Source organism: Doryrhamphus excisus, linkage group LG13, assembly GCF_037039965.1.
Source record: "Doryrhamphus excisus strain RoL-2023G ecotype Guam linkage group LG13, RoL_Dexc_Guam_v1.1, whole genome shotgun sequence".
Lineage (NCBI taxonomy): Eukaryota > Metazoa > Chordata > Actinopteri > Syngnathiformes > Syngnathidae > Doryrhamphus > Doryrhamphus excisus.
Genome location: NC_136369.1, coordinates 21,080,012 through 21,107,054, shown reverse-complemented (window position 1 = coordinate 21,107,054; position 27,043 = coordinate 21,080,012). Strand labels below are relative to the sequence as shown.

Sequence of the window (27,043 nt, the reverse complement as noted above, 5' to 3'; positions counted from 1 at the left end):
AATTGTGTGCACACTCATTTATGTCCTGTAGAAAGACAAAACATTTTTGGGTAAAAAAAATGCTGTGTCTCATGATTGCCTATGCAAGATAGACATAATAATCGCACAAAGTGAATAAATACAATTATCTCACTGTGCACACCGCCTAAAAAGAAGTTAAGATGCAGAAAAAACCACAAGACAATACACATTTTCACATTTTGACTTTTTTAATGAAGTTTACGTACACTTTTTGGCACACGGAACCACACTTGACTACATGTGATGCTGACAGACATGCATCACATAAAAACGGGGGGTTCCAAACGTTTTCCACTGAGGGCCGCATATATAAAAACGTACATTCTAACATTCCAATCCATGAAACACACTAAAATCAGTTGAATATGAGTCAGCCTGCTTTCAGCTTTGTGGGAGAGGTGATGAATGGAAGCTATTTAAATGGGAAAGAGAAAACGATACGGGAAAACGGGTATGCTGTAGAACATGCCACGCTATGCGCAGCCCTGACATCAATGTTTCCCCAGCTTACAACTTTCATTTACTGTTGCTGTTCTCACCAGCACACTTGTGCCTGTTAACCTGATCCTTCCTTGAGAACCTTTTGCTACAAACGCTGCAACTGAACAGCGTCTCACCGGTGTGTGTCCTCATGTGTCTTTTCAAATCTCCTTTTATCGAGAACCTTTTATGACACACGATACAGATAAAGGGCTTCTCCCCGGTGTGTGTTCTCATGTGTCTTTTCAACGGGTCCACCGATGAGAACGTTTTGTGACACACTGAGCAGATGAACGGTTTCTCTCCGGTGTGCGCTCTGATGTGTACTTTCAAGCGGTACATTGACGCAAATCTCTTGTCGCACAGTGAGCAGCTGAAACGTTTCTCTGTGTGTGTTCTGGTGTGTCTTTTCAAATATCCCCTTTGAGAGAATCCTTTGCCGCAGACTGAGCAGATGAATAGTTTCTCATCCGTGTGGATCTTCACGTGTCTGTTTAAATGTGACTTGGTGGGAAACGTTTTGTCACACTGAGAGCATTGCCAGCGTGCGCTGTCAGTGTGATGTGTCACATCCGCTTTAGAGTCATCATCGTCAGTGTCAGGGGAGTCTGACGTTGTGTCGTCGCTGTCTGATAGCGGCGCTAAGAGGCTGTCTGCTTGTGATACTCTACGGTGGTCTCCAGCGGCTGCTTCTTCTTCATCTTCACTCTTCACAATTACACGAATACCTGGGAACTCCTCCAGCCCTGCAAGATGATCTCCATCCGGACTGATGCTGTGTTCCTCCTCTTCCTCTTTAATGTGGGGGCGCTCTGAATGTTCCTCTTTAATGAAGGGGGTCGCTGGCTCTTCCTGCTTCACCCTGCAGCAGAAGCTGATCCCAGTTTCCTCCATGGTTTGCGTGGCTGTGTACGACGTCCTCTAACAACAAAAGAATAACACGATCAAACGATAGCAATTAGAAAAACAAAGCACCCTCATGAGAATACACTTCTTTAGGAAAAGTGCTAGTAATAAGCGGAAAGCGAGTAGTCAAGACATAAACAAACCTATTCCGCGGAGCTGTCGCTCGTTGTCCTCTTTTTTCCCGACAATGATCCTCCTGCTGTCTTTTTTTGTCAAACACTACAAATATTTCAGTTGCATTCACATTGCAGTTCGCCGGGGATTGGACAACGCTCTCAGCATTTGTGATGCACTGCCAAAATTTGGACTGAGGGTTGTGTCCCAAACATCCGGGTCTCTTTGTTAGCTGCTGGCAAGCTAAGCTAGCTCTTGAAGCTCATCCCGACGAAGCACTCATGATTCACACATAATAAACTAACGACATCTACCCCTGTACGCGATAGGTGCATTTACAGAATAAAAAACTAACAAAAAAACTCAAAACATATGAACTAAATAATTACGTCGTCTTCGGAACGAGCGTTTCCTTTAAAATCTACTTCCGGCAGAGGAGACATAGCTACTACAGCCTAGCATTAGCGCCTCCTTGAGGCGAGGAATTGTCATTACACGCTTTAACTTTGCCTGCATTTTCTACGAGCAATATTAGGAAATGAAGGATGGCCTGGGCTTTCTCTGTGCAGCTTAATCCCAAGTCACGGTTGTATATTTTGAAAGTTTGAATCTTTTTCTTTCTTAACTCTTTCCTCAAGAGTAACATGGACTATATACCACGATGTGTTGTACCGCCTATTTTCCAATCTTCTTCAAACATCAATCTCTTGCCGCTACTCTCACGAGTGTTAACAAAAGACCCAATAATGTGATGTAAAGCTGAAACCACCACGCCAGATATTGAATGTTATCACAGTTTGAGGATTTCCATTTTATTTTGCATCACATAAACACTAGTTCAGTTCACCACGGTCAAACCTTCTGAGGTGGTTTCAAGTCCTGCAGCTTCATTTACTGCTGCTGTTCTCACCGGGACACTTGTGACTGTTAACCTGGTACTTAAAGAAGAATCGTTCATCACACACACTGCAATTCAACACTTTCTTCCCAGTGTGTGTTCTTGCATGCCTTGCCAGTGCTGCAGGATGACCAAAACTTTTGTTGCACACCGAGCAGGAAAATGGTTTCTCACCGGTGTGTCTTCTCATGTGCTGAACCAGAGTGGACCGGACGTTAAAACTGGTTTTGCACACCGAGCAGGAATATGTTTTCTCTCCAGTGTGCGTTCTTGTGTGTGTTCTCATGGTGGCCTTCTGGGAGAATCTTTTACCGCAAAATGAGCATGAAAAGGGTTTATCCCCCGTGTGCGTTCTCTGGTGTTTAGTCAATGTTGAATAATCACTAAAGCTTTTGTTGCACACCGAGCAGGAGAAAGGCTTTTCTCCGGTGTGCGTTCGCGTGTGAGTGATCATCGTGGTCTTCTGGGAGAATCTTTGACCGCAAACTGAGCACATGAATGGTTTTTCACCTGTGTGGATCATTGTGTGTCTCCTCAGATTTGCCTTGCTGCTAAAACTTTTGCCACACTGAGAGCATTTCAAGTGCGTGGTGTCAATGGGACACGTCACATCAGCCTTGGAGTCCTCATCATCAGTGTCAGGAGACGCCGTGTCGTCACTATCTGATAGCGGAGCAAAGAGGCTGTCTGCTTGTGATCCTCCTTCAGCTTCCTCATCTTCGCTCTTCACAATGACACGATTCAGCGGAAAATCAGTGATGTCAGCCTCCTCCGGTCCTTCAAGCTGCTCCCCGTTCTGGCTGATGCCGTGTTCCTCCTCTTCCTCTTTGATGTGGGCGGGCCGGGCCTCCTTGTGTTCCTCACTGACAACTGCAGGACACAAGACGACAAACATATGCTTCACAAGTCCTCCATTATATTAAAATTACATGAATGAAACATTTTATGTGTAGGAGCTATTTATTAGTGTGTTCCTAGGTTTCTAATATCTGTTGATTTATTTTTTGTTGTTGTTGTTTTGTTTGGATTATTTGATAATATTTCCTTGTTATTTATTTGTTTGTTTATCTATCATATTTTGTTGGGGTTAACTAGTAGTTAATTCGTGGGTTTGTTTCATTGGATAACACCCTGGGCACCTGCAATATATTTAGGTAGGCAGTGCTCACAGGACCAGCATGCACCGGGGTGGGCCTATGGTTTTTGTACCAGCGCAAGAGAGGCAACAGGAGACAAGGCCCTTGTTCCTTTTTTGTTTGTTTGCTTGCTTGGTAATAAAAGGAAATACGATGAAAACGGAACAAGATTGTTTGGACAATGACTCTTTTGCCTGCGTAAAACACAACCCGTGGTGCATCAGTGGCCTTTTGATTATAGTTTAGGGTTAGGGTTAGGGTTACGTTTATTTTTTGAAGGACAAATAGCCACTACATTATGCTTCTACGTGAAGAACTGCATTTATTTTCCAGGATGAGAGATGCTTTCATTACCCCTGACTTGTAGTAATATTATATATGATATAATTATATATATGATATAATATTATATATGGATTCTACTATGACATTCTTCCAACCATAATATGAAACCAGTGTGATGCACTTTAATGTGAATCGGCTAGTGTAAAACGAGTGTAAAATATAAAACGAACCTCTATGCAACACAAGCTGATGGTTCTTGAAAACAGCGTCCAGGAGTCGACCTTGTCGCGCGTTCTCCCGTTCTGTTCCAGAAAGTTCCTCTTCGTACTCCGCAATCATCCTCTCACTGTCACACGATCACAACATTGATCTCCGTTTAGCGCCGTGTTGATAGCTTCCGCGTTTCTTTGTCAGTAGCCGGAAAGCTAAACTCGTCCGAGAAGCCTCAACGGGCACAGAGGCAAATAACTGCGATATGTATTTTGTAATGTGGTAGAAATATGTACGGAGTTAATATTTTACGCAGCAATGACGACAACAGCGCGGATTTAGCAGTTCTGCAGTCGTCCAATGCTATTTTCCTTTATATTTTTACATTTCCGGCAGACAGGACACAGCTCGTTCATTCTTGCATTACTGCCTCCCTCGGGTGAGGAGATGTCATTACACTCTTGACATACATCTTATGGAAATGTGAAATGTCCTATTAGCAATTATACAATTTTCTTTTTTTATTAAATGTAATACTTTCGTTTTTCTTTGGCCTATTTTTATATTCGCCAAGTAACAGTAAATGTTTAATCATTCAAAATGTACATCAAAGCAGCAATTGTGATTTAATTTGAGAGGAGACGAGAGTTTAGACTGAGATTTACAATATTATTGAATAACTCTCAAACCAAAAAAGTATTTCAACAGCGCAAACACAGCACGGCGAGTGTAATGACACTCCCTGACCCGAGGGAGGCAGTAATGGTGGCATGTACTAGCGGCGTCGTCTCTGCCGGAAGTTAAACAAAAAGGCAATACGGCGCTACTACACAAGCTAGCTTGCTAGCTGCCAACAAAGAGACGCGGAAGACGAGCAGCGCATCGCTAAGGAGAGCTCAGGTGTGAGTTAAGTGTTGCGATTGTGTGAAAATGTGTAAAGTGCAAATGCTGAGAGCGCTGGTGAACGAGCGACTAAGCGCGGCTGTCGAGGAAATATTTGTAGTGTTAGAAAAAGCGATAGCAGAGTACGAGCAGGAACTTTCTCGAACAAAAGAAGAGAACGAGCGACAACGTCAACTCCTGGACGCTGCTTTCAAGAAGACTCAAGGTGAGTCACACAGAGCCGGTTTGTTTCGGTCTTTAGCTTTGTTTCTTATCAGTAACAGCACCCCTAACCAGGGAGTCTAGTAACCCCTACACATAACACAGTTAATGCAATGTAGTGCTGGCAAGACGCTGATCCTGTAATATTATTCACATTTGGATTTACAATAATATGTAACTTGACTTGCTTTTCTAAAGCGTATTTGTCTTCTTGCATCCCGCAGGTCTTCCCCCAGAGCAGCAGGAGTGGCGGACCGGGGTGGAGCAGGGGGAGCCACAGCACCCCCACGTCAAAGAGGAAGACGAGGGCGAGCCGCTTGAAGGACTAGAGGACTTCCCAGTGATCCGTGTCGTTGTGAAGAGTGAAGATGAAGACGACAAAGGTCCGAGGTCACAGTTGGATGGAGACCGCTGTGGAGGACCACAAGCAGACAGCCTCTTGGCTCCGCTGTCGGACAGTGATGAGACGACGTCTCCCGACACTGACGATGAAGACTCCAAAGCTGGCGTGACATGCCACGCGGAAGACAAACACAAATGTTCCCAGTGTGACAAAATGTTCGGGAACAAGAGAAACCTGAAACGTCACATGAGATGTCACACCGGAGAGAAACCATTCATGTGCTCAGTTTGTGGTAAACGATTCTCTCGGAAGGACTACTTGACCATACACATGAGAAAACACACCGGTGAGAAACCGTTCACCTGCTCTGTCTGCAACACCAGTTTCAGTTTCAACTCGGCGTTATTTCAACACATGGAGACCCACTTCGGAGAAAAGCCGCAATGCCCTCATTGCGACAAACGCTTTGGCAATAAGAGAAATCTCATCCGGCACATGAGGCGGCACACGGGAGAGAAACCGTGCGTCTGCTCGTTTTGCGGCGAAAGGTTCGCGCTGAAAAGGAGTTTGATCCGACACATAAGAACGCACATCGGAGAGAAAACGTTCACTTGCTCAATCTGCAACACCAGCTTTTGTTACCAGTCCGGTTTGAGCAAACACATGAAAAAACACACCAGTGAGAGTGTTGGGCTGAAGTAGTTCCGACCGGAGACTTAATGTTAGTCCTCTTCAGTGCGATGCTTGCTCAGTCCTTGCATAACGTCTGATTCCTGTATAGTTAAGTTACTGTTTATAAGCAGGAGTAGAAATGATGGTAAACATGCATATTTCATATTTTAAATACTTACGTTTCTTCAGGAACGGCCTTTAATCATTGTGTCGCAGCAGACTAGATTTGCATGTTTTGGCTTTTGGTTTAATATGTAAATAAATAGCATAAAGGGTCGTTTTGATAATCTTCAAATTGATGTGAGACGAGCAAGTCATCACACGTGAGGGTGTGTACATTTCCGCTGGAAACCGCACAAATGAGTGAAAACTTCATTAAAAAAGTGGAATGAGATGAACTCCCAACAACCCAAATCCCTACATGTAGTGTTAACATAGTTGGAATATGGTGAGACAAGAGTATCCAGGACATCCCTGGTGGTGACCACACCATACCACAAGATGTCCCAGCCTGCCGGTGGAAAAATGGCTATTTTTAACACGCGTTTGCAATGAAAGTGACTTGGAATTAGTAGGTTACAACCTTCACCTTGTCATGATCTTCAAGTGCCATTTGTAGCGATGGAAGCTAAATGCACACTCCAGCTTTAAGACAGCCTAAACATCCCTCACACGAATGAAATGTACTCATGTACCCATGAAATGTGTCGGTACTTGCCACTAGAAGGTGTTTCTCCAAGCCGAGTGTGCATAATCTACACTGCTTGCCTGTTGTAATTCCAGTAACGATTTTATACGGTATATGTATGCTGTAACATTCACCTATGTCATCATGTATTTATAAATTAATATCCACTTTGAGTGAATGAGATGGGAATAATTTGCCTATTTTGGGGATAAAAAAATCAATAATAGCTGAATTGCGAATTTGCAGGGTTCCAATGTACTGCAGGTCAGAAGTGTAATTATACCTTCTCGACGGAGGGTGCAGTAATGCTAAATTTCAAAAGACTGGCTCGTTATTTTTATTTATTTTAGAAGTCAACCGGGGGTAAGTCGTTTTTGTCGCGGAAACAGTCACTGGTAGCTGTTATCGGGCAATATTTAGAGCAGAATAATTTAAACGTGGGAATTATTGAGAACTATTGTATGTAAATGTTGTCGTTTCTTAAATGTCCCACAAGATGGCGCCATATCCTCATACTTTACAGTGAGATCCCCATTTCATTTCATTCGTCAGCAAAACAATTGTAGTGGAGGATGACAAAGATTTTACTCCACGTTATTTGGACACACGCAGATCCAATGCGGCGAGAAACAACAATGCTCCCAGTGTGGCAAAACATTTAGCACCAAGTCAACCTAAAAAGAGAAACCTGTCGTCTGCCTGGTCTGCGGTGAAAGGTTCGGTCTGAAGATTCCATGTTGGAGAGAAGACATTTTCCATCTGCAACGCTCGTTCGTTGCCGATGAGGTTTGTGTAAACGCACGAAAAACGCAGTGTGAAGCTAAATAGCAGAGTATGGATCAGTAAATGAAGTAGTGCTAAATTGTAATGTTTATGGGCAAAAGCACATTATTTTGATTTTGCAATGTTATTGTAATAAAAAGCAGACTTTTTCAGTTTTTGATACATTTATTCTCCTGTTTTACACCGTTATTTTTACAGAGAGAAACAAAGAGACTCACTGCTAGCTGATCTTTTGACACCACGACTATAACTCAATAGTTCGACAAACATGTCACATGTTTAAGCAGGATTGGAAAACGTGTAAATAGGCAGCAGTTACATATTTGGAGAGGAGTTTAATGTCGGTCAGAAGTTAATGAGCGCCAAAGTGTACACGGAACACACTACGGATATATAAAACGCATGAAATGAAACCATAATAAAAGAGAACAACTCCCGCTTTTATTCATGTGGTTGTCTTGTAAACTGGAAGGGGCGTTGCAAATGAGGGAGAGCCAGCATAGAAGCAGATCCTTCAGATGGGATATTTAAAGGGATAAAAGTCCTTCCGCGATGTAGCGAGGCAAAACTACAAATTATTTTCGCCTCACGCGCATCACGACCGTAAATAACCGACTACAAGCTGCTACTTTTTTCCACATGCTTGGAACCCTGTGGCTTAACCAATCATGTGGATAAATGGATAAATGAACTCCAGTCTAGGTTCAGAAAATGGAATTGGACAAATGAAGCAGCCATGTTTTGATCTGACAAGTCTTAAGTAAATTTGATAAGGCGTAGAAGTTTCTGCTTCCATGGCAGATGTTGAAATCCGGTGGACAAAAAATGCCGGGGACAGCAAGTGTAGGAAGGATTGCAAGGTTTATAGCGTGTCTTTCTGTGTAAATATCCCATGTTAAAATGTGACAAATGCAGCCTATATACTGTACGTAGAAATCAGCTTTTCTCTTTAAACTTCAATAGTCTGGAATGAAAGTGCGTCATAATAAGGCATCATAAAACGAGGATCACCTGTATTTCAAAAGAATATAATAATCACAGTAGTAGTAGCAGTTCTGAGAGATGAAAAACACGGGAGACAAGGCAGGATTGATCACATATCAGCGCATGTGGAAGGTTCTTTGCAGAGCTTAGTGTAAACGTTCGGTCACACCGTACAACTGATGCCTTTCTCGCGAGCGTGCATCCTCACGTGTCTCACCAGCGCCGACCTGACATTAAAACGCGTGCTGCACACCGAACAGGAAAAGGGTTTCTCTCCCGTGTGAGTTCGCGTGTGTGACATCAAATGACCTTTCTGAGAGAATCTCCTACCGCAGACCGAGCAGTCAAAGAGCTTCTCTCCCGAGTGTGTCCTGGCGTGTCTTTTCAGATTGCCTTTCTGAGAGAATCTTTCGCCGCAAACTGAGCAGCTGTAAGGTTTTTCTCCCGTGTGCGTTCTCATGTGAATCGCCAACGCTGAAGGCACACTAAAACTTGTCTTGCACACCGTGCAGGAAAACGGTTTATCTGCGATGTGGTTCCTCATGTGACTGGTTAGATGTTCCTTGAGTTTGAATCTTTTGCCGCAAAATGAGCAGCTGAATCGTTTTTCTCTCGTGTGGATCCTCATGTGTCCTCTCAGATATTTCTTGCAGCTAAACGTTTTCTCGCATTCGGAGCATTTGAAGAGCGTGCTGTCGGTGTGAAACGTCTTATCAGCCTTCGAGTGCTCCTCATCCGTGTCAGGAGAATGCGACGTTGCGTCGTCACTGTCGGATAGCGGAGCCAAGAGGCGGGCTTCTTGCGAACCTCCACAATGGACTCCATCAGCTTCTTCTTCTTCATCTTCACTCTTCACAGGGACACCAATGACTGGGAACCCTTCCAGCCCTTTAAGATGCTCTCCATCCTGACTGATGCTGTGCTCCTCCTCTTCCTCCTTAATGTGGGCGGGCTGTGGCTCCCCTTGCTCCACCCTGGACCTCCACTCCTGCTGATGGGGAGGAAGATCATCACCACTGAAATCTGCAGGACACAAGAAGACAAGGAGTCAAGTCTCACGTTACACCGTCCATTCTCTAGATAGAGTGCTTCCTGGGACGAAAATTGTACATTTCACACCATACTTTAGTCTGCATGATGCTCACACACACGTGCACTCGACCGTTGGCATCATTTTAGATGAACAAGCAGTAGTTTTAAAGAGGACCCATTATGCTCATTTTTCAACCCTTTGTATGGAGTTGTGGACTCCTATAGAGCAGATACACACAATAACCCGCTCAGAAAACTTTTTCGATTTTCCAGAAGCTGCACCCATTCCAGCTGTATTTCCTTGGATTTGTGCTTCCTTTTCATTTATTCCACTTACAGGCCGCCTCTGGGCCACTGTGATTGGTCACACACCAAAAATGCTTTCTAACTAGGACCCGTATATGGAAGTCCGCCCGTCTGTGACATCACAAAGGGGCAGTTTTACCACGTCTTCTGAAACAGAGTGTTTTGAACCGTCCCAAACTAATTTCAGGGCTCACTTTCAAATCCGCAGACCTCATTATCTGAAACGTTGGCATGGTTTAACACCAGAATACAACATCCTAACTACATTTATAGGTCAGAAAAGTGGAAAAAGCATCAAATGTCCACAACAGAGGACGTGTTGTTTTCTAGGTCCAAATTTGAACTGACTAATATTATATTTCTACCTTCTCCTGTGCCCATAAAAACCACTGGCCATTTTTGCAATAAAAATATTTCCATGCTATATTTTGATATTAACAATTCCCAGGAGTCTGGAATGCGCCCCAAGGAGCGAACCAACCTGCTCTGTGCAACAAAACTTGATGCTCGTTTTCTTTGGTTCCAGAAAGCCGATCCTCGTACTCTGCTTCCGGTCTCTCGCACATTTTCACACAATCACAACACTTTACACGCACAGCTAATTTCCGCCCAGATTTGTTGCCACCCTTCGCGTTTCTTTGTTAGCAGCTAACAAGCTACGCTAACTGGAGTTCTCGGAGAAGAATTTATGCTCTTTAATTAATGATGCTGCTGACAGGCGGAAGGCAAGCGCACAGTCTTTAAAAGAACAAAGCAAACAAACATCATCTTTAACGCAATGACACTACTGACTACTTTCGTCAGCCATTTTGCTTGTGGCCACCGGATGTAGTAAAAGTTCTTCTTCTTTGTCCTTTAACGGTACAAACTGACTACGGCACCTCTATTAGGACAAACTACATTACCATACCGTTCTCCGGGTGTATAAATAAGAAGCGATCATTTTTGGTTTGCTTCATGGCCAATAACTTAAGGGAAGTATGAAAACGCTTTAAAAAATTACGAGTAGCATTTTTGATTTTGGAATTTAGTGAATAATGCACTTTGCTATGTGATGTTTTGAACACATACACTCGGTTTTCATTATTTAAAATTGACAGACTATTCAATCAAACATGAGTTAAAGAATAAACAAGAAACCCTTAAGACACAAAAAAGTTTTTTAATCTCAGAAATTCTAAAAAAAATAAAATAAAATGTAAGCTTCCTCTTTCAAGTTATTGATGATTTATATACGGTACCTCTCATTCTATGTGCTGTCATGTATTGTTTTTTGTGTTTTTAATGATTCTGCTCATTTCTTTCTTATTGTTACTGACTATTCATATTCAACTAAAAAATGAAGTAGCACTATTTTGTTTACCTACAAACCCTCCTGAACACGATGTCCTCAGATAGCAGGAGCGATAGAGGGGATGTCTTAAAGGAACTATTTTTAAATACAAATGTTTAACAAAAGCAACAGAAACAATGTAATAACAATAATAATAATGTAACATATGCAGGAGGCATGCCAAAAAGGCTTCATTCATTAGTAGCCAATACAACACTTTTCCCCCAAAATAGATGGCTTTAACTTAGAGTCTTCCATTGTACTTAAAAGCACATAACCACGATAAAACAAAATTGGCAAATTAGTGAAAACTAACAAAACCCGTGTTCAAATCATAAAACGTGAGCTGAGCTTTCACAGCTGAAACCAAAACTGGAATGAGAATTTTTGTCATTCATTCATTTTCTACCGCTTTTTCCTCACGAGGGTCGCGGGGGGTGCTGGAGCCTATCCCAGCTGTCTTCGGGCGAGAGGCGGGGTACACCCTGGACTGGTCGCCAGCCAATCACAGGGCACATATAGACAAACAACCATTCACACTCACATTCATACCTATGGACAATTTGGAGTGGCCAATTAACCTAGCATGTTTTTGGAATGTGGGAGGAAACCGGAGTACCCGGAGAAAAGCCACGCATGCACGGGGAGAACATGCAAACTCCACACAGAGATGGCCGAGGGTGGGAATTGAACCCTGGTCTCCTGTCTGCGCGCTAACCACTAAACCTACGTGCTGCCCGAATTTTTGTCACAAAAATGCTTAAAGGGGACCTATGATGCATTTTTTAGAATGTTGTATTCTGGTGTTCAAAGTTTCAGATAATGAGGTTTGCACATTTGGAAGTGAGCTCTAAAAGAAGTTTGGGATCAAAACGCTCGGTTTGAAAAACCGTGACGTCACAGAGGGGCGGCCTTCCTTATATGGTTCGTAGTTAGGAAGCACTTTGGGCATGTGACCAATCACAGCAGAGTGGGCATGCCCGGAGGAGGGCCATGGATGGATTGGCAGGAAGCACAAATCCAAGGAATACAGCTGGAATGGGTGCAGATTGTGGAAGCTCTAAAAAGTCTTCTGTGCAGGTTATTGTGTGTAGCTACTCTATAGGAGACCACAACTCAATACAAAGGGTGGAAAAATGAGCATAGTAGGTCCCCTTTAGGCCCAGGCCTACACGGGCCAGGTATATAGGGTATCATCTTCAACACCTCACCATACGAGTGGTGCCTACCTCCTTCAAAAATGGATGTGAACCCGTGTCGGTGCGATTGTGTGCCGCTGCTTTCTCATCCCACAGCGGCTAAACGCCTTCATAAACGTGTCTCCTTGTGTGTTCAATCAAATCTTTACGTTCGGGAAAGGTTTTGTTGCAGACTGAGCAGGAAAACAGTTTGGTCACAGTGTGCTTTTCCCACGGCGTTTGCAACGCAGCACGATCGTCCTCCTCCCCGCCGTGCACCGTCATGTGCATTTTCAGGCGATCCTTCCGGTCGAAGGATTTGCCGCAGACTGAACAGGCAAACGAGTTGTCTCCTGTGTGCTTTCGCATGTGTCTCGACAATTGTAACTTATCACAGAAGGCTTTCCCGCATTTGGAGCAAGTCATGTCCTTGTGACGTTTCAGGTGTCTGTTCAGATTACTCTTTCTGCTGAAGGTTTTGTTACACATGAAGCATTTGACACGCTGCATGTCAGTGCCATTTGTCACTTCAGCTTTAAACTTCTTTGAGTCCTCACTGCCAGAAGAATTTGACAGTACTTCGTCACTATCGGACAGTGGCGCTATCAGGTATTCCGCTTCTGATTCTTCACGGCGGTCTCCTTCAGCTTGGGGTTGGGGTTGCACATCACCACTGAAGCTGTGCTCCTCCTGCAGCTCAGGTTGAAGAGCTTCTTTGCTGGTTAGGGTAGGGTCTTCTGTGGACACAAGAAGAGAAAAACCTGCTTGAGATAGAAAAGTCAAGCCTCAGTTGTTGTGGTTCAAAATAGGAATAATCTGACACAATAAGCGGTTTTGTCGCTTGGAATGTAAATGCTAATGGTTTTATTTCATTTGAACATGCATCCCATAATCAGTTCCCAGTTCCACATGTCCAAAAGGAGTAGGAAGAAGCAAAGCTTATTAAATCCTACCCCTCCATCTGGTACTTTTACAATCACTAACTGTTACATTTGTTCACTTCCTGCCTTTCTAATATAATTTCAGTTTTTTTATATATTTTTTTATTTTATTATTATTTTTTATTCTATTTTATTATTTTATCATTTTTATTTTATTTTATTATTTTTGTCACGTAAAAAAGTACAAGGCAAAAAATAAAAAATAAAATAAAAATGTATAAAATAAAACAAATATTTAAAAAACTTAAATTATGTGACAGTTGTAACACACACCAATCAACTTTGGAGGGACTAGAGCCAGCGTTTCCCATGCAGTCATTACGGTGACAGAAAGTGTTGGTGCTACATTTTTTGGTTTGTTTTGATTTAACGCTACCCTCTAACACATTATAATCGGACTGATAGATGGATACAAAAGCGGAAAGTTGCAGCTAGCAGGAGGAGCTGGTGAACAACACCAATCATTTGGACTTAAAGGGGACCTTTGATGCTTTTCCCACTTTTCTGACCTATAAATGTTGTATTCGCCTGTTAAACCTGTTAAGTTGCAGAACGTGAAAGACATCACAGTCCCAGCTGAGGGACAGAGTCTCTCCAAAGTGTCCTGGGTCCCCCCTGAGAAGGGGGGCAAGGAATCATACAAGTCAGAACCGCCACTGCTTCGACAAATCAATGCTTATTTAGACAACAGCGTGAAATTAAACACCGACCCACTGAAAACAGTAAAGTAGAAGAATGAAACAAACCTGCTCTACGTAAAACAACTCGAGGCTTCCTGAAAATAGCGTCCAGTTGTTCACGTTGTCGCTCGTTTTCCTCTTTTGTTCGAGAAAGTTCCTCCTCGTACTCTGCTATTGTTCTTTCTAACACAACAAATATTTCCTCGACGGCCGCATTAAGTCGCTGATTCACCAACGCTCTTAGCATTTGGACTTTGCACATTTTTGCACAATCGCAACAACGTACACTTAATGTACTACACTTGAGAGCTAGAGATGATTCAGAGTTCACCACAATTAACCCTTGGGTGAAAAATGTAGCGGGAAGAGAACAAACGAGGCAAAATGTCTTCCGTTTGAGCTTTTTCTTCTTCTTCTTCCGTTTGAGCTGTTTCGAACTTTCTACGTGGAACATAACGGAAATCCTGTTTATGGCGGGTGCAAGTTTTGGGTGCATACCGCCACCTACTGTACCGGAGTATATATCCAGATTCCTTATACAGATTAACACCAAGGTATTTTGCCCCCGATGTATTGCTACAACGATGTTTCACAAGAGGAATTATCCTCTCGTCTCCTCTCTGTGGTATAGGTTGACTATTTTTGCACTTATGGTTTTATACTTTTATATTTCTGCTTTTGTATTGTAACGTGACCTAGAAGTAACACCTGATTTGACCACTAGATGGCACAAGAGTTTTTTTTACTGCGTAAGTAGCAGCTCACTAACAATAACCCAAGTTGTTGACCCCTGCTTTAGGCCCATTTTCTAGGTCAAAACCCCACTCTGGCCCAAGCTGGTCTATCCGTGAAGGCTCACTTTGTGCTGGCCACTCCGTGGAATTTTTTATTCAATTTTCTAATAACATTATTCAATAAAATTCTTAAAAGTCATCTTTAACTGATCTTTTTTGGCGAACTCAAGAGGGCAGCAATGCACTCCACGGTAACTTGAACCCGGACTGATCCAAGAAGATGTAGAATGCGGAAGTTAGCAAGTCATTGGTAAGAAAAACACCAGCCTTGTTCGGAATCAGCTGCTCTCATTGCAGCATTTGCTCTTCGTACACTAGTGTACATTCATGCCATTACAACAGAGGAGACGTAACCAGTTATAGTATAACCATTTCCACCCTAACCATATCTGGGCTGGCCCATTTTTGTAGCTTTGCAAGCTAGCTTAGCTTGTCAGCCGCTAACGGAAGAGGAGAAAGAGCGACAAAGTCAAACACTGGACGCTGTTTTCAAGCCTCAAATGGAGGCACAGAGAGCAGGTTTGTACTTCGTAAAGTGTTTGATATTGAAATTGAAATTACATGTGAGACAAAAATACACAGAAAGACGCCTCCTTGACTTGAAGGGATGGTCCAGGGCTAGCAGGTAGCGCTGAGTATTATCAATGAAACTCTAGTCTTGTAGTCGGGTCGGGGTGTCCTAACGTTTTCCACCGAGGGTCACGTAGCGACGACACGGCGTCACACTCCCGCGACAGTGATGAGGAAGGTTCTAAAGCCGATATCACATGTCACGCTGACAACAAGCACTTTAAATGCTCTCAGTGCTGCAAAACGTTTGACAGGAGGAATTTAAAAGCACACATGAGGACGCACACCGGAGAAAAACCCTTCAGCTGTTCATTTTGTGCTAAAGGGTTTCCTCGGAAGGCTCATTTGATAGCTCACACAAGGATACACACAGGCGAGAAACCGTTTTCCTGCTTAGTCTGCAACACTCATTTTCGGGATCGTTCAACACTGATCACACACACAAGAACACACACGGGAGAGAAGCCTTTCTCCTGTTCGGTCTGCAGCATGAGTTTCAGCGTTCAACGCTGATCCAGCACATGATAACTCACAACAGCGAGAAACTTTTCTCTTGCCCGGTTTGCGGTAAAGCTGTCTCGAGAAAGACAAACATGAGAACACACATGAGAACACACACAGGGGAAAGACCCTTTCCCTGCTCGCTGTGCAACATGCCATTCAGTGATGGTACAGCGCTGGGGAGGCACATGAAAACACACACTGGTGAGAAACATTTCACTTGCTCCCTCTGCAGCCAAAGTTTCTCTCAAAAGGCACATTTAATAGCACACACAAGGATGCACACTGGAGAAAAACCTTTTTGCTGCTCAGTTTGTGGCCAGACATTCTCTCAGAAAGGACACTTGCTGAAACACGCATAGACTCACACGGGTGAGAGACCATTCACTTGCAATGTGTGTGATGAAAGATTCGCTTACAAGTACCAACTTAACAAACACGTGTGTGCCGGTGAGAGCAGCAGTGAAACTAATTGCAATGCTTAGATTTTAATTGACATAAAAACAAGAAACCTGTAGAGTCTACGTAAAATGTTGCAACATCACAATTTACAGTACGTAAATTAAATTGTAATGCAGTGGATTTGCATTGGGAGTGTCCAAAACGTGAAGCTTGTTTTTATTAGCCTGCGGCACATTGCAAAAACAAAATTAAACCATAAAACTAGAGCAAAACGTAAAGAGTAGAAGGTGTAAGGATGGAGGATACGAAACCATAGAGAACAATGAGGCAACAACACTGAATCACCGAAGGGGGCAGCAAACGGCACGGATTCCGAAAATAAACGAAGAAGAAAACGTGGCGGCGGGATAGCAACGGGGAATGAACAAGGAGACACCGTAGATGTTAAATGCCTCGCTTGGCGGTTGTTGTCGTGTAGTATGTCTCTCGTTCAGTACACATTGCTGTGTTGTTCATTAATAACTGACTAAACGTCATAGCTTATTACAGTCTCTTCTCGGTTGGACTTTAAAGCTTCTCGTGCTAGCTTAGCTTGCTAGCTGCTAAAAAGGAGACGCGGAAGTTAGCAACACATGCTAAGTGTTGCGATTGTGTGAAAATGTGTAAAGTCCAAATACTGAGAGCGTTGGTGAGCGAGCGACTCACCGCTGCCGTCGAGGAAATATTAGTTGTGTTGGAAGGAACAATAGCAGAGTACGAGGAGGAACTTTGTCGGACGAAAGAGGAGAACGAGCGACAACGTCAACTGCTGGACGCTGTTTTCAAGCCTCAGATTGGGTCACGCAGAGCAGGTTTGTTCACTTTTTACTGTTACACGTTTAATAAAGTCATATATAGACTACAATAGACTTTTCCAAAGCATGCTTGTTTTGTCGTGATGTCCTACAGACGTCAATGAAGGAGCTCTTCCCCCTGAGCAGCAGGAGTGGAGCTCCAGGGTGGTGCAGGGGGAACCACAGCCCCCCCACATTAAAGAGGAAGTGTGGCTTCAGGAGGAAGTCGACACCAGCAAGTTTCCAGTGACTTGTGTGATTGTCAAGGGTGAAGATGATGCCGAAGATGAAGCTCAGTGGTCTCGGAATAATGGAAGTGAGGAGAAGAGAAGCTCAGAAGGAGGCAGCCTCTTGGCACCACTATCGAATAGTGACGACACAACGTCCCACTCTCCTGAAACCGATGATGAAGACTCCAAAGCTGACAACACACACTTTAAATGCGACAAAACTTTGAAGACACACATGATGATCCACACGGGAGAAAAAACATTCAGCTGCTTGGTTTGTGGTAAGGCATTTATACGACAGGCACATTTGATTTCGCACATGAGAACACACACCGGTGAAAAACCATTTACATGCTCAGTTTGCGGGGAAAGATTCTCACTTAAAGGCAATTTGATCCGACACACACGAACGCACACAGGAGAGAAACCTTTCTCGTGTTCGGTGTGCGACACACGTTTCAGTGTTCGTCCAGCGCTGATCCAACACATGAGGACACACACCGGTGAGAAGCCTTTTCTATGTTCCTTTTGTGGCGAGAGGTTCTCCCAACGGGGGCATTTGATAGGACACACACGGACACACACGGGAGAAAAACCTTTTTCCTGCTCAGTTTGTGGGAAAAGGTTCTCCATCAAAGGCACTTTGAAAGTCCACACAAGAACGCACACTGGTGAGAAACCATTCAGTTGCCACGTGTGTGATAAAAGATTTTCTTATAAGCACCAGCTTAACAAACACAAGTGCGCTGGCGAGAGCAGCAGCAGTCAAACACTTTTCTCTTGCTAAGATTCTACAGATGCATCAGACGCTTGCTCTTGGATTTAATGTCTTGGTATATTGAAATGTATGTCCAATAATCCTGTTTGGAAACACGTGTAGATGTGACCCCAAATAAAAGTTGTGAATCAGCACCCCGAAATGACAGTCAGGGTGTTTGGGTAAGCCATGAAGACACACTTTAAAAATAGGTCCTAATTAGATATAAAATCCAGTTGTGAATTTTGGGGGAGGGGCGGGGGGGTATAATACGGGGATAAGATTATGTTGTTACAGACAGAAAACTTGTGTAAATATTTTAAAGGAATGCCGAAATATATGGAATATTTTAAAGACAACAGCAAAAATGGGGGGGGGGGGGCACTGAACGAAGTTCATACTAATCATACGCCCTTTCACCTACAGTATATGACACTTTTAACATCTTTACAAATACCGATGTGGCCCTCTGTGAAAAGGTTTGGACATCACTTTGATATACAGTGAAGAAAATAAGTATTTGAACACCCTGCTATTTTGCTATTTCTCCCACTTAGAAATCATGGAGGGGTCTGAAATTTTCATCGTAGGTGCATGTCCACTGTGAGAGAGATAAACTAAAAAGAAAAATCCAGAAATCACAATGCATGATTTTTTAACAATTTATTTGTGTGATACAGCTGCAAATAAGTATTTGAACACCTGTGTATCATCTAGAATTCTGACCCTGAAAGACCTGTTAGTCTGCCCATTAGAAGTCCACCTGCACTCCATGTATCATCCTGAATCAGATGCACCTGTTTGAGGTCGTTAGCTGCATAAAGACACCTGTCCACCCCATACAATCAGTAAGACTTTAACTTGTAACATGGCGAAGACCAAAGAGCTGTCCAAAGACACCAGAGACAAAATTGTACACCTCCACAAGGCTGGAAAGGGCTACGGAGCAATTACCAAGCAGCTTGGTGAAAAAAGGTCCACTGTTGGAGCTATCATTAGAAAATGGAAGAAGCTAAACATGACGGTCAATCTCAATCGGAGTGGAGCCCCATGCAAGATATCACCTCGTGGGGTCTCAATGATTCTAAGAAAGGTGAGGAATCAGCCCAGAACTACACGACAGGACTTGGTCAATGACCTGAAAAGAGCTGGGACCACCGTTTCCAAGGTTACTGTAGGTAATACACTAAGACGTCATGATGTGAAATCATGCATGGCACGAAAGGTTCCCCTGCTTAAACCAGCACATGTCAAGGCCCGTCTTAAGTTTGCATATGACCATTTGGATGATACAGAGGAGTCATGGGAGAAAGTTTTATGGTCAGATGAGACCAAAATAGAACTTTTTGGTCATAATTCCAATAAGCGTGTTTGGAGGAAGAAGAATGAAGAGTACAATCCGAAGAACACCATCCCTACTGTGAAGCATGGGGGTGGTAGCATCATGCTTTGGGGGTGTTTTTCTGCACATGGGACAGGACGAGTGCACTGCATTAAAGAGAGGATGACTGGGGCCGTGTATTGTGAGATTTTGGGGAACAACCTCCTTCCCTCTGTCAGAGCATTGAAGATGGGTCGTGGCTGGGTCTTCCAACACGACAACGACCCGAAGCACACAGCCAGGAAAACCAAGGAGTGGCTCCGTAAGAAGCATATCAAGGTTCTAGCATGGCCCAGCCAGTCTCCAGACCTGAACCCAATCGAAAATCTTTGGAGGGAGCTCAAACTCCGTGTTTCTCAGCGACAGCCCAGAAACCTGACTGATCTAGAGAAGATCTGTGTGGAGGAGTGGGCCAAGATCCCTCCTGCAGTGTGTGCAAACCTGGTGAAAAACTACAGGAAACGTTTGACCTCTGTAATAGCAAACAAAGGCTACTGTACCAAATATTAACATTCATTTTCTCAGGTGTTCAAATACTTATTAGCAGCTGTATCACACAAATAAATTGTTAAAAAATCATGCATTGTGATTTCTGGATTTTTCTTTTTAGTTTATCTCTCTCACAGTGGACATGCACCTACGATGAAAATTTCAGACCCCTCCATGATTTCTAAGTGGGAGAAATAGCAAAATAGCAGGGTGTTCAAATACTTATTTTCTTCACTGTATTTTGTAAAATTGTTCAAATAAAATGTTGAAGTGCCGAAGAAGAAGTCCGAGGCGGGGTGTCGAACTTTATTCAGAACATCAACGCACACTCGTCACTCCGTGAGACGCGACAACAACAGAGCCCCTTTCCCTCACGCTCACATCTCCGGGTGGCAACTACTCCCGCATCAATAGTTCCGGGGTGAACGACGTACCAGCAACCTAGCACTACAATATATTTGGAGTTTTCAAAGAAATGTCAAAGTGTACGAAAGCTGCTGAAACCAATCCAATGTAGAGTCGATCGGTTTGCTACTGAGAAGTGTTTGTATTTAGACAGTAAAGAAATCCAAGCGGAAGATGACAGTAATGCAACGCAGTGGATGTTTCCCACCGTTAAGAAAACAACGAAGAAGAAAAGGCGGAAGTTAATGAGAATGCCCAAACTGAGCGGCGGCATAAAGAAACGTCCGCGTTATTGCTTCCATGTATGTGTTTATTGTCCACACGCGTTATATTCCTGTCACATAACAACGAAGCCTCGCAATGGCTGCCCAGTGAATAATCTCGCCTCGATACACGTCTGGAGCTCCAGTTAGCATCCCGTGCTAAAGTAGCGAGCCATTCTGAAAATGTGTAAAGTACAAATGCTGAGATCCTGGGTGAGTGAGCGGCTAACTGCGGCTGTTGAAGAGATATTTGTCGTGTTAGAAAGAACAATAGCCGAGTACGAGGGGGAGCTTTCTCGGACAAAAGCGGAGAACGAGCGACAACGTCAACGATTGGAAGCTGTTTTCAAGAAGCCTCAAATTGAGTCACATGGATCGGGTTTGTTCGCTTTGTTGTCATTTGGCAATATTTAGGACAAGGTTGTCGTTTGGAATATATTCATATTTGAAGCCACAATCATATGTGACTTAACTCAAACACGTGTTTGTAAGAATTGGACGATCAATTCAAATATTGATATTGTCGATGCCACGCTGTCGACAATAATGATAACGTTCTAGTTTATGTTACATTTTATTGGCCCACGGCACACTCAAAAGAGCTATTAATTTACAGGTAAACAAAAAAAATTAAGACAATAATGGAAAACGGTGTTAAGTCAATATATGGGGGGTACTTTTAGTGGCAACCTTATGAGAAGCAAATGTTATTGTTAAGCGCTAACGATGGATCTGCGCGATCGATCGATAGCGCTGCGCCCGAGATGGATCCATCGTTAGCGCACAAATCGATGGTATATTACTGCGCCCGGGATGGATGTGTGCAGTTTGTTTAGATGCCAACAGATGGCAGCGCTGAGCGTTGTTACTTACAAGAATCAACAAGAAGTCGATGCATGCAAATTTCAAATCTTTGATTAATTGTCAAGCAGTTCACTTTGTTACCGTTCTCGGCGGGGGGAGTGTGAACCCTAACACTGTCATTGTATGCAATTAGCAGATCAACGATTGTCATATCGTCAGCGCAGTTTCAAAGCATCGGTCTCCAGCGCAAGGTATCCATCGTGAGCGCAGAAATCGATCGATTTGTGCGCTAACGATGGATCCATCTCGGCCGCAGTGCTATCGATCGCGATCGCAGATCCATCGTTAGCGCGTAATATTATGACGACTATTTAAGAAGAAAGTTGGCATAGATACTAAAATGACCTCCTGTGATTGTGTTCTTGTGTCCTGCAGACACCAGAGAGGAAGATCTTCCCCTCGAGCAGCCTGAGAGGCAGTCCAGAGTGAACCAGGAGGGGCCACAGCCCCCCAACATTAAAAAGGAAGATGAGGAGCAAGGGTGGACTCGGCAGGGGGCCGACATCAGCAACGTTCCAGTGACTTGTGCAACTGTCCAGAGCGAAGGCGATGAAGACGAAGCCCAGCGGTCCCAACTTGATGGAAGTCAGAGTGGTGAGAAGAGGAGATCAGAGAGCCTCACAGCGCCGCTATCGGACAGTGACAACACAGATGATGAAGACTCTAAAGATGATGTGACGTGTCGCACAGACAACAAACACCTCACCTGGGAAGTTTGTGGTAAACGATTCGCCCTGAAAGGCACTTTGATCGCACACAAAAGAATACATGCCGGACAAAATGCATTCTGGTGTTCGGCGTGCAGCACAAGTTTTAGCGATCGTTTCATGTTGGAGAGGCACACGAGGAGGCACAGTGGCGAGAAACCTTTTGCTTGCTCACTTTGTGGCAACAGCTTTTCTCAAAAATGCAACTTGATGAGGCACACAAGAACTCAGACGGGAGAACGCACTTTTTCCTGCTCGGTGTGCGACACAAAGTCGACTGACGGCACAGCGTCAGCGCACACCTGCCAGAAACCGTTTGCCTGCTCCGTTTGCGGTAAGCCATTCTCCCAAAAAGCCAATTTGATGACGCACATGAGGACACACACCGGTGAGAAACCTTTTCCTTGTTCAGTTTGCGGTGAAAGATTCTCTCTGAAAGACAGCTTGATGAAGCACACTAGGAGGCACACGGGGGAGAAACCTTTCACTTGCAGAGTTTGCGGTCAAAGATTCTCTCAGAAGTACACTTTGTTGACACACACACACGAAGGCACACTGGCGAGAAGCCTTTCAGCTGCAGCATGTGTGACAAAACCTTCTCCCGGAAATACCTTGTCAGCAAACACAAGTGCAGCAGGAAATGAGCCTGCAGGAATGGAACTCTTAAAAAAAAAGAAAGTGGGGGGATTAGAGGTGCTAGCATACATCAACTGCTCATCAAATCTCACACATTTGGAGCACAAATGAGTGGTGCAAAAGTAATGTTATGCATACATTTGAATTGTTAATTAATTGTTAATTAATTGTTAATTGTTTTCAGACCCAACCACGATAAGTGAAGTTCTTACATAATCTGCCTTTTCAGTTGTATTTCTTTGGATTTCGTGCTTCCTGAGACATGTCTGTTTTAATGTATTCCACCCACCGCCGCCTCCTCCAGGCACACCCACTATGCTGTGGCTGGTCACACTCCCGAGTGGAAAGACTTCTGCTTTGTGCTGCTAACTTGATAGGAGCTGATAATAAACAGCGATTTATCTTTTTAAAATGTCCGCATTTAACATACAGCCACATGGTAAGTAGCTTTAGCATTTTCAACATCGCTAATGTGGAAAGTGTTTTGCGGGACTACCAGTATGTAAAAAAAAAAACAGGAAGAGCCATGAATTGGGGTGGAATCGGCTGTTAGCAACCCCGCTCCCTGCATGCACACTCTATAATGCTACACAGACATGCACTCTTCTTCACACAAAATAAACACAGTTAGGAGTCTGATAAATTGCTCTTCTGACTCTTCCACACCACCAATTAACGCTGCATAGTGGCCCGTTGACGGATCCAAACACATTTCTTTTGCTGGTAGGGAATCAGGAACTCCAACCACTTGTGCCTGATGGTGGCGTCTTTTTGGGAATTGTCAACAAATGTGGCTTTCTTGGGGGAGGGCAACCTCTCCACCCTTCTCAGCACAGTCAAGAGGAGCACGAGGAAGGAAACAATATCTGCAGCAACAACCTCTCCCGCCGACCCCCGGAAAGAGGGTGAGGTGTCAGGTCAAACACAGATGAAGAACAATCACGCCACCGCACAATCACAATGTGTTGACTGCTGCAAATACGACTGTGGAACAGGAGAACGGAAGAGGACTTTGCAGTGCCAGGTATGTTTTGACCAGACGCACAGCTTAGTGTGGACACTCACTTACTAACTCACTAACTCACACAGCAACATTGTAAATGATGTAAGTGAACTATGTGTAGATTCTGTTTTACTACTTGATTTATAGAAATAAAAAACATTAGAAACAACTTACACTTGCTACTTTTTATATTGCAAATATTGTTGTAAACAGTGGTGTCATTATTACAAGTATTATAAATAATTTATTATTTTTTTATTTACAAATGATCTCTGACAAATTTCAGATAATAGGGCAAAAGCAGGCTAATAAGCAGGCTAGCCTACTACTAGTACTAGTAGTAGTAGGTGTAGAAGAAGAAGCAGCAGAAGAAGAATGATGATAGTAATAATAGTAGGCTAATTATTAACATAATAATGATTATGATATCATTGATCACTGTCCACTGGACAGAATGGTTGCAGAGCTTGAGCAGCGGTTTTGCAGTGTAGATTGTGTGTACTTGTGTACATTTAATGGTGGCCTAAAACAACTGAGTATTCTAATATATATGATTGTTTACAGAACAATAATTCGGTTCATTAGCTTTTCATTTAGCTAAACATTCTAGGTACAGGAGCGCCATTCGGGTGGGGGGGGGGCTTGGTCGTTCTAGAGTTAATACGCAGCATCGCGATAATTCGACTCGGAACGATTTGTGGTGAATTGTAGGTTCCACACGGTCACATATGATTGACGCACATCAACAGCACAGCCGAACGAAGCGGACCTGGAAAAACTCTTCGTGGAGGAGTTTTACTTCACCGCGAAGAGGAGAGGGAAGCTCCGCTGAGGTATGTTGGAGTCTCTTTCGTTTCGTTTCGTACACATATTAACAGCACGAAAATGGAAAAAAGCGAAATGTAGCACGACGTGTCAATGAAATGTCACCACTCTTGAATGTGTGCAAGGTTCTATTTTGTCCCCTTAAGTAATTACAACGAATCAGGTTCAACAATCACGGCTCGTTTCATTAAAACTGTTTGTTTCTTTAATGTGCATAAAATAATCATCATGATCCTCAATCGATCATCAATCATGATCAAAAACCGAGGTTCCATAGACGTGTACGGTACGTACACGTCTATCCATTCCCATAAAGTACACACATCAGTTAGACATCAATTTGTCCATTCACTTACACGCATTGTATAAACATTTGTTAACAAAAATAAATATTGGGGTTTTTTTTTGGTCCTGCAGACGTCGGGATGGAGCAGGGGGACCCACGGCCCCCCCACCACATCAAATCAGAAGAGGCGGAGCCACGGCACCCCCACATCACAGTGGAAGAGGAGAAGCAAGCATGGGCTCAGGAGGAGGCTGACGTCAGTAAATTCCCAGTAATTTGTGTGATTGTGAAGAGCGAGGATGAGGACGAGGGCGAAGACGATGACGATGAAGCTCAGTGGTCCCAACTTGATCGCAGTCAAGGTGAGAAGAAGAGAAGATCGGAAGCAGGCAGCCTCTTAGCTCCGCTGTCGGATAGTGACGACACGGACGAGGAAGATTCCAAAGCAGATACTCGGAGGCGTCACACTGACAACAAACACTTGAAATGCTCTCAGTGCGACAAAACTTTTGGTGACAGGAGAATTTTGAAGCGACACACGAGGCTCCACACGGGAGAAAAACCGTTCATTTGTTCGGTTTGCGGTAAGAGCTTCAAGTTGAAGGAATATTTGATCGTCCACATGAGGACTCATACGGGAGAAAAACCGTTCATCTGCTCTGTTTGTGGAGGCAGATTCTCTCAAAAGGGGAGTTTGATGAAACACACAAGAACGCACACTGGAGAGAAACCATTCTCTTGTTTAATCTGCAGCAAAACTTTTTCTGCCAAGGGACACTTAACAGCGCACACAAGGACACACACTGGAGAAAAACCATATTCCTGCTCCGTGTGCAACACAAGTTTTAGCGACAGTTCGGCACTGGGGAGGCACACAAGAACACACACTGGTGAGAAACCTTTTACTTGCTCGCTTTGCGGTGAAAGATTTGCTCAAAAAGGAAATTTGATGGCACACATGAATAGACACACTGGAGATAAACCATTTTCATGCTCCTTTTGTGGGCAAAAATTCTCCCGAAAGGGGATTTTGCTGAAACACACAAGAAGACACACTGGGGAGAAACCATTCAGTTGCGATATGTGTGATAAAACCTTTACTTATAAGTACCAGCTGAACAAACACAAGTGTGCTGGTGAGAAGAGCAGCGCTTGATGACATCACACGTGATGACACTGACAAAGGAGTTGCTATGACAACGACATGGATGTTCTCATTTTAGTGTAGAAATAAGTATTCTGTGTGAATGGGATCTGAAATAAAAGTGTGGCTTTTAGGCCATTTTTTTGGCACCTCATTTTTTAAAATCATGTTATTGTATATTACCCTCATCACAAAGCTAATATGTGGGTGTTTTCTTCAAATAGCTTAGAATATATTTCCCTATATTTGATTGTTTGTAGTATCTTGAATGTACAAAATGTATTAAAGTGGCTCCTGCGTCCTTAATATTTCTGTATGCAGCGCTCACAGTAAAGGGTTTGGACGCCCCTTCTGAGTAAAGTATGAAATAGTAGTACTATTAAGTGTATTGCTTGGAATTACTTGTATACAGTCGACATCAGGAGTGTCCAAATTGTTTTTCAGCGAGGGCCACATACTGAAAAACGGAAGGACGCAAAGGCCACTTTTATATTTTGTAAATCAACACATGTAGATATGCTATAAAGTTATATATATTTCATAATAGCTGGCTTCCCATAATATTTGGACTTTATTCCATATTTGAATGTCATATGTAATGCCTTTTTTCTTTAATGTTTCAACTTTCTGCTGCTGAAACGTTATTTTTCATTATAATATGACTTTCTCTTCAGATTACAACTTTTTTCTATCAATATTTTGGCTTTATTCTTGTAAAACTACTGCCGATTGTTCAATTTCTGCTGCTGTTTTGTTGTTCAATTATATTTTAGAATGTGCCGCAACAGACCTACATTACACGGTGTAATAAATTTACGTCGTTTGTATTATTTCCGCAATATATTTACAGTATAAGAAA

At 43.3% G+C, this 27,043-nt stretch overlaps 6 protein-coding genes and 1 pseudogene across 8 annotated transcripts; 5 read left to right on the top strand and 2 right to left on the bottom strand.

Moving 5' to 3' along the window:
* Positions 1 to 190: 190 nt before the first annotated feature.
* LOC131139190 (uncharacterized) lies at positions 191 to 4,440 on the bottom strand. 2 transcript variants are annotated; one of them, XM_058088533.2, is made up of 3 exons: positions 4,071 to 4,440; positions 2,594 to 3,289; positions 191 to 1,422 (listed from the first exon to the last, which is right to left on the bottom strand). In XM_058088533.2, exons 1-3 carry the CDS (start codon positions 4,177 to 4,179, stop codon positions 1,328 to 1,330), a joined length of 900 nt encoding a protein of 299 aa, XP_057944516.2. In that variant the 5' UTR covers positions 4,180 to 4,440; the 3' UTR covers positions 191 to 1,327. The 2 variants fall into 2 exon arrangements, with proteins under 2 accessions (XP_057944516.2, XP_057944515.2); XM_058088532.2 differs by lacking the exon at positions 191 to 1,422 and having other exon boundaries at positions 2,203 to 3,289.
* Positions 4,441 to 4,863: 423 nt separating this feature from the next.
* On the top strand, positions 4,864 to 8,068 carry LOC131139189 (uncharacterized). Its single transcript, XM_058088531.2, has 2 exons — positions 4,864 to 5,158; positions 5,379 to 8,068. The coding sequence occupies exons 1-2, from the start codon at positions 4,981 to 4,983 to the stop codon at positions 6,197 to 6,199; spliced, it is 999 nt and encodes a 332-aa protein (XP_057944514.2). The 5' UTR covers positions 4,864 to 4,980; the 3' UTR covers positions 6,200 to 8,068.
* LOC131139192 (uncharacterized) lies at positions 7,779 to 14,523 on the bottom strand. 2 transcript variants are annotated; one of them, XR_009132203.2, is made up of 3 exons: positions 14,161 to 14,523; positions 12,525 to 13,210; positions 9,531 to 9,647 (listed from the first exon to the last, which is right to left on the bottom strand). XR_009132203.2 is itself a non-coding variant. In XM_058088536.2 (2 exons), exons 1-2 carry the CDS (start codon positions 10,526 to 10,528, stop codon positions 8,788 to 8,790), a joined length of 945 nt encoding a protein of 314 aa, XP_057944519.2. In that variant the 5' UTR covers positions 10,529 to 10,800; the 3' UTR covers positions 7,779 to 8,787. The 2 variants fall into 2 exon arrangements, 1 of the variants encoding a protein (XP_057944519.2); XM_058088536.2 differs by lacking the exons at positions 12,525 to 13,210; positions 14,161 to 14,523 and adding an exon at positions 10,444 to 10,800 and having other exon boundaries at positions 7,779 to 9,647.
* Positions 14,524 to 15,388: 865 nt separating this feature from the next.
* LOC131139195 (uncharacterized) lies at positions 15,389 to 16,444 on the top strand (annotated as a pseudogene).
* Positions 16,445 to 16,466: 22 nt separating this feature from the next.
* Positions 16,467 to 18,432, top strand: LOC131139186 (uncharacterized). Its single transcript, XM_058088527.2, has 2 exons — positions 16,467 to 17,212; positions 17,310 to 18,432. The coding sequence occupies exons 1-2, from the start codon at positions 17,020 to 17,022 to the stop codon at positions 18,209 to 18,211; spliced, it is 1,095 nt and encodes a 364-aa protein (XP_057944510.2). The 5' UTR covers positions 16,467 to 17,019; the 3' UTR covers positions 18,212 to 18,432.
* A 2,233-nt stretch (positions 18,433 to 20,665) lies between these two features.
* LOC131139191 (uncharacterized) lies at positions 20,666 to 24,005 on the top strand. Its single transcript, XM_058088535.2, has 2 exons — positions 20,666 to 21,098; positions 21,959 to 24,005. Exons 1-2 carry the CDS (start codon positions 20,903 to 20,905, stop codon positions 23,035 to 23,037), a joined length of 1,275 nt encoding a protein of 424 aa, XP_057944518.2. The 5' UTR covers positions 20,666 to 20,902; the 3' UTR covers positions 23,038 to 24,005.
* Positions 24,006 to 24,633: 628 nt separating this feature from the next.
* LOC131139188 (uncharacterized) lies at positions 24,634 to 26,972 on the top strand. Its single transcript, XM_058088530.2, has 2 exons — positions 24,634 to 24,762; positions 25,172 to 26,972. Exon 2 carries the CDS (start codon positions 25,180 to 25,182, stop codon positions 26,194 to 26,196), a length of 1,017 nt encoding a protein of 338 aa, XP_057944513.2. The 5' UTR covers positions 24,634 to 24,762; positions 25,172 to 25,179; the 3' UTR covers positions 26,197 to 26,972.
* Positions 26,973 to 27,043: the final 71 nt, after the last annotated feature.

Bases quoted from the DNA above. Each gene is read 5' to 3' on its own strand.
- LOC131139191 (XM_058088535.2), top strand. From the start codon at position 20,903: ATGTGTAAAGTACAAATGCTGAGATCCTGGGTGAGTGAGCGGCTAACT. The intron at 21,099-21,958 runs GTTTGTTCGCTT...TGTGTCCTGCAG, and splicing joins AATTGAGTCACATGGATCGG to ACACCAGAGAGGAAGATCTT.
- LOC131139192 (XM_058088536.2), bottom strand. From the start codon at position 10,528: ATGTGCGAGAGACCGGAAGCAGAGTACGAGGATCGGCTTTCTGGAACC. The intron at 9,648-10,443 runs GTTGGTTCGCTC...TGTGTCCTGCAG, and splicing joins AGTTTTGTTGCACAGAGCAG to ATTTCAGTGGTGATGATCTT.
- LOC131139189 (XM_058088531.2), top strand. From the start codon at position 4,981: ATGTGTAAAGTGCAAATGCTGAGAGCGCTGGTGAACGAGCGACTAAGC. The intron at 5,159-5,378 runs GTGAGTCACACA...TGCATCCCGCAG, and splicing joins TGCTTTCAAGAAGACTCAAG to GTCTTCCCCCAGAGCAGCAG.
- LOC131139186 (XM_058088527.2), top strand. From the start codon at position 17,020: ATGTGTAAAGTCCAAATACTGAGAGCGTTGGTGAGCGAGCGACTCACC. The intron at 17,213-17,309 runs GTTTGTTCACTT...GATGTCCTACAG, and splicing joins GATTGGGTCACGCAGAGCAG to ACGTCAATGAAGGAGCTCTT.
- LOC131139190 (XM_058088532.2), bottom strand. From the start codon at position 4,179: ATGATTGCGGAGTACGAAGAGGAACTTTCTGGAACAGAACGGGAGAAC. The intron at 3,290-4,070 runs GTTCGTTTTATA...TGTGTCCTGCAG, and splicing joins TCAGCTTGTGTTGCATAGAG to TTGTCAGTGAGGAACACAAG.
- LOC131139188 (XM_058088530.2), top strand. From the start codon at position 25,180: ATGGAGCAGGGGGACCCACGGCCCCCCCACCACATCAAATCAGAAGAG.